The sequence below is a fragment of the Zeus faber genome, assembly GCF_960531495.2.
Source record: "Zeus faber genome assembly, chromosome: 19".
NCBI lineage: Eukaryota > Metazoa > Chordata > Actinopteri > Zeiformes > Zeidae > Zeus > Zeus faber.
Genome location: NC_137206.1, coordinates 10,997,649 through 11,003,477, shown reverse-complemented (window position 1 = coordinate 11,003,477; position 5,829 = coordinate 10,997,649). Strand labels below are relative to the sequence as shown.

Below are 5,829 nucleotides of genomic sequence, written 5' to 3'. Positions count from 1 at the left end.
CCGTGCAAATCGAAGTAAATATTTAGAAGTGGCACGTTCCGAGCGATCGCGGTGCATAAATAGTAGTACAGGAATCAAAAACCCAAACAACCCCGAGGGGACAGCCGGGTTTACATTTCTGAGGTGCTGAGAACGACGACGACAAGCTGCTTTTCCCCCCCGGCAGGCCCATCCGCCGGGCTGCACGCGGGATCCCGCCTTGGAGGGCCCTGAGCTCATCCTCTGCATAGTTCATGCGAAATCTGAGATGGAAAGAATGCCGAAAAAGCTTGACTCAAACACGCGGAGGAGCGTTCCCGCTCGCCAAATACTGCACGTAAGTGCAACGACAAACTATGAAATGATTTATGCACCCATGAGGGAAGAGCGCTACGCCCAGAAACACGGTTGATCCTAAAAGCAGCGAGCTCTTGATTTGAGCAGGGGTCAGTCAGTCGACTACGACATTATGCACATCATGAACGCTAACTACTTCAAATAGTTTCAAAACTAGAAGCAGAATTACTCTCAGTAGTATACAAACAAATGTGTCCCGCGTCTCCCCCCCGGGACACCCTCCCCACCCTCCCTCCAGCCGCTGAAGAACAATGGCAGGAAGCTGCAGTCTGACAAGCCAGCCGATCGCATTCCTATCATTCCTTTACAGACTCATAATCCATATCAAATGTGTTATTACCACATAACGATAAAAACAATTATGATAATAATAATAATAATTGTCATTATAATATGTGATGTTATCTGAGAGATAACATTCCTATCGTTCCGATCCAAACTCCTGGTTCCTACCAAATGTGTTATAACCGAATAATAACAATAACAAATAATTATAATAATAATAATTATTATTATAATATGTAATGTTATCTGAGAGATAACATTCCTATCCTATTCCTAAACTCATAGTTCCTACCAAATGAATTACTACCGCATAATAACAATATATAATAATGATAATAATAGTTATTATGATGTGTAGCGTTATCTGATTTGAAGACGTGGTAATGGTGATGTCGTCATGGGAGCTGCCTGTGGCCAGGTCTGAATGCACACGCCGAGCCGTGACGACGACACGCCGCACACGCGTGAGACGGGCGTGGAATCCCGACAACCGCACGGAGGACCAGCGGCGGCCGGAGCCGCTGTCGGGCCGGGGAAGGGGCCTTCGCACAGGGGGTCGTGGGAAGGGCGGTGGGGGTGGGGGTGGGGGGGGGGGAGGGATCGACCGCCGCCGATCTAACTCCGTGGAGCCGGTTTTCCCGTCCTGTCTTTGAATACATTTAGGAAGATGAAAGTCGTCCGTACCGGACTGTTTTTGTTTTCACGGCAACGTGGTTAAAAAACAAAACAAAACAAAAACAAAAACACACTTTTACGTGACCTGCAAAAACAAAAACACACTTTTACGTGACCTGCAAAAACAAAAACACAGATGTGCGCATTTCAAAAGGTGTTCATGGATTTGATGAGGGACGAAAACGAGGGGGCACCCGGATTTGAACCGGGGACCTCTTGATCTGCAGTCAAATGCTCTACCACTGAGCTATACCCCCACTCTCACTGTCTCTGACATATCCTGTTTTTTATAAATAACATATAAAATATACAAACTAAGGATGTATGATTGTTAAAGTATTATTATTATAGTATTATTAAAAGCACAACAGTGGAGAGAACATGTCCTACATCTGTCCTTTCAATCGAACCAACTTGCAACTATTTTTTTCCCTGCGTCGGAAATGAACGACGTAGCCGGAAGTTACCAAGATGGAAAAGGAAAACAGCAACAACACTGCGTAGAGATTTTTTTTTTTTTTTTTTTTAATAACGCAGATATGATGGTTGAACAAAAGTCGAAATCGATCGCCTCCACCTCTTTTGAGCACATACTAGAAATAGACTCAATATCGCAATTATATAAAATTTTGCCGGCACCGGATGTTGCGTCGGTTAAAGGCGACCCAACGGGAAGTTTCTTGAAATTGAAAGCGAGGAGCACCGACCCACAATGGTAGGTTTTCACATTCTACGGCACATTGGTCGCGTTTGTGGGTTCGGGGATGGAGTGAAAGGGAACACCTGTTCGTCGCTTTAAGGTTTAGCCAAACATTTCCGCCGTGGAGTTGTTTCCCGCGTGGTTTACTTCGCATGTAGCGCGTTGTGAATCTGATTAGTCACTGAAGTCAGGCTAGCTAGCTAGCTAGCACTCAGCGCTAGTTGAGTTTTATCGGACGGGGTGTGGTTCGGCTCCCTAGTTACCTACATTATTAAAATAAATGTGATTATTACGCATAGTAATATAATGAAACATTCTTTCCAGCTGTAAATTCTATATTATCAGTTGTACTGTAGTACTGCCGTTATTATTGGTACTAAAATCTTTTATTACTGTATTATTGTTATTGTAGTATTATTGTTCTGCGTTTTTTTAATATTTTCTTTTATCTCTGCCTTTTTCTGGCCCAGAGTATCTGAAACACGACAACGGCAGTACGCACAGACATGGCTGAAAGACGCCTTGTCGTATCCGCTTTGATCGATATTGATCTACATTTCGAGCAGAAATGAGTGAAAAATGTCGTGGTTTCATTAGTTTGAGGAGCGGGACGCTCTGTGACGTCAAGTCCAAGCCTCGTCCCTCGGAAGTCATTTCGCATCTCGCCACTTGCGAGTGTGACGCTTGGACAACTTGAGCCGGTGCTGCGCTTAAAGGAAATGTGGAAAACTGTGACTCGTGCCGCCTTTCACAAAACAGTCGACGCGAACAGCCAAATCGTATGGAGCAGAGAAACAAAAGGAGAGCCGTGAAAGAAAATAATCCACATCTGGACTCACGCGGTCGGCGAGCGTCCCTCGGCCCGCTCCAGACATCCCCCGCATATGATCACAGAGCTGCAGAATCGGAAACCTTGGATTACGGAACCTCAATGCCTCGGAAACCTGTAATACGTACCTAACATGACTAAACTGGGAACTGGACTAAACCCTTTTACTTTTGTGATCCGACAGAATACTCGAGGACTTCGCTCCCAGATGAAGGACAGTGTGCCGGTGGCAGGCTTGTGTCCACAGGGCTCCTATGGGGTCCAGGATTCTCTGCGGAGCGGGTAATGCATTGGTGCAGTATTTTAGAAGTAGCAGTACATTGTGTGTAAAGTGAGATATTTTTTTTTTTTTTTTAATGATAATGTGGACTATATTTGATACTTTATTTAGCTCTTTATATGAAACAGCCATGCAATGTATTTGTCTTATGAGTGTGCTCCTCTACATGCTGTTTCTGTTGTTGGTGGCGGGGTCCACCATACACGGGAAGTGAAAGGCAGCCATGGTGAACTTGTGTAGCTAGTTGTGGTCCGTACACTGTGGATATGGATGAACGTTCACAAAAAGAAAGAGTTCCCTCGGGTGGAGAAAATATCTCCACTATCTTAAGTGACTATTTTTTTGCATTGCCACTTTAGGGGGTTTCCGCCATAAACAGTTGATGCTGAGAGAGACTCTTTAGTTACGGGTTCATTTTGACGGTTTTACGTTTTTGCTCGTGGTGACCTACGCGGTTTTAATTTTGTCCTTTTTGATTCCCTCCCATTTTCCGTGCAGTTTTTCCAGTGTAAAGAATGACATCCTTCCCAGCCACTCACTGGAGCTGTCAGAGAAGAACGTAAGGGATTTCAAGAATTTTCTGGATAATTCATATTGGCAAAAGTTAATGACAAACTCTCCCTGTTTTGTTTTCAATTTTAGAAAAAAAAAATAATAATAAAAATAAAAATGAACAAAGATATGTTAATCGTACTTCGCCGACAAGACCAAATTGAGATTTTCTGCAACCCTGAAATTGATGTTGTGTCCTAATTGTGTGTTGTTTTTTTAAATGAATGATATTAAGGATGATGTGTTTCTGTGTGGGTGCAGTTCCAGCTCAACCAGGATAAGATTAATTTCTCCACGCTCAGAAACATCCAGGGTCTCCACGCTCCACTCAAACTGCAGATGGAGTACAGGGCCGCCAGACAGGTAACCATGGAGACCTGCAAACATACCGTGGCACTCGAAGTTTTCTGTACCTCTTTCTGCATCAATCTGACTGAAATGGAGCAACCAAAATGATTTAGAAATGTTTTTTTCAACTTTTTCTATTGATGCCACGAACCAGACTTTGGTGGAGACCAGACAAAAATAGTTTATTTTGTGCTGAAGCGTTTGAAAATCCCTAGAAAAAAAAAAAAAGTGATCATTGAAAACCTGTAAATTCTCCTGGTTTTGTTATTTAAATTGTAATGTAATTTAAAAAAATGTTCCAGAATAGCTTTAACAACACAGAGATAGACACTTATAATAAGATGACAATTAGATTAATAATATAACAGATAAACAAATATAAATAATAGACAATTCGACTAAGATTGTTATATTTTAGTTAATAAAGATTACATTGATAATGGATTATATTTGTTTAGTGTGAAGTTCTTAAAATGAAAAATAGTGCTTTAAAAAAAAGGACTTAAGTCCGTTATTTTCATTTTGTAATGCCATAATGAAAACTGTTGTTGTCTTTATGAATTTTAAGGACTTGGATGAAATTCTGATCACATTTGGGGTCAGATTTATGCAGGCATTCAAAAAACTCCCAAATGCTTCATAGGCTTTCTAGCAACACTACAACAAACACTCACATCTTTGTTTCCTTTTGGTGTGACGTCCGTTTTAAGTTCCTTTTCCCAACATCTATCATCTCTTGCTGAGTGGCATTACACTTTTCATTGTTTTTCCTTTGTTTTTTTTTTTTGCTTTTAGATTTTTGCTTTCGTTTCAATTTTCCCTCTCTGCTAATACATTTCTTTCCTCCCTTCCCTTCCTGCAGATACAGCGTCTGCCGTTTTTGCAGAGCTCCCACCTGGCCTTGGACACTCTACGAAATAACGACGAGAGCATCAGCTTTCAAGACATACTCAATGGTACATCCAAAAACTGTTTATATATATATATATATATATATATATATATATATATATATATATATATATATATATATATATATATATATATATATATATATATATATATATTTTAATTGCATGGATCCCAACCCACCATACCACGTACGTTCACACAATATTGGCATGAGAAAAAATAATAATAATAACGATGAGTGTCTTGTTACCTTGCAGATCCTACTCAGAGTGAGATGATGGGCGAGCCGCACTTGATGGTGGAGTACAAGCTTGGACTTGTATAAAAAAATAATAATAATAAACTGATGGAAGCATATGAAAATAGACCAAAAAAAAAGCTTTAGTTATTGTCTTCACTTTGTTCCTTTATTTTAATTGAGAGTTGACAGCTGATCCAAGGGATTTACAGACATCGGCCATCCCTCATGTAGAAACATGTTTTTTCATCACGGCTGAAATAGTCAAGGATGGATAATAACTGCTTCAGGATCTGACATGAAAGCCAGGAGAGAACGTAGACCATGGTTATTAACCCTTGAGTTTTAATTTTAACTGTTGAGACGCTCACCTGAACAATAGTGACTTGTGTGACTTCAGCTTTTGTATGGTTGGATTACCCTTTGGCGTTTTTAATAAACTCGTACCACACAATGATCTGGGTTTGCCTGTATGATGTGATGAGGTCATAACTTCAAACTAAGGTTTATCCGTTTGCAAAGACCACAAAACACTATATTGAGCATTCGAAAGATGTAAATGACAAACCTTAGGATACAATACATGGTGGACTTAAAAGGATGTTGAATGATTAGAGAATACATTACAAACTTACGGAAGAATATTATATAACATAAGCACAATAAACACACCA

At 40.5% G+C, this 5,829-nt stretch overlaps 1 protein-coding gene across 1 annotated transcript; it reads left to right on the top strand.

Annotated features, from left to right (window-relative positions):
- Window positions 1–1,966: 1,966 nt before the first annotated feature.
- On the top strand, window positions 1,967–5,609 carry pomp (proteasome maturation protein). The gene is made up of 6 exons (XM_080020720.1): window positions 1,967–2,011; window positions 3,010–3,107; window positions 3,604–3,664; window positions 3,919–4,020; window positions 4,868–4,961; window positions 5,175–5,609. Exons 1-6 carry the CDS (start codon window positions 2,009–2,011, stop codon window positions 5,240–5,242), a joined length of 426 nt encoding a protein of 141 aa, XP_079876846.1. The 5' UTR covers window positions 1,967–2,008; the 3' UTR covers window positions 5,243–5,609.
- The last annotated feature ends 220 nt before the right edge of the window (window positions 5,610–5,829 follow it).

Bases quoted from the DNA above. Each gene is read 5' to 3' on its own strand.
- pomp (XM_080020720.1), top strand. The intron at 3,665-3,918 runs GTAAGGGATTTC...GTGTGGGTGCAG, and splicing joins TGGAGCTGTCAGAGAAGAAC to TTCCAGCTCAACCAGGATAA. The intron at 4,962-5,174 runs GTACATCCAAAA...GTTACCTTGCAG, and splicing joins CTTTCAAGACATACTCAATG to ATCCTACTCAGAGTGAGATG.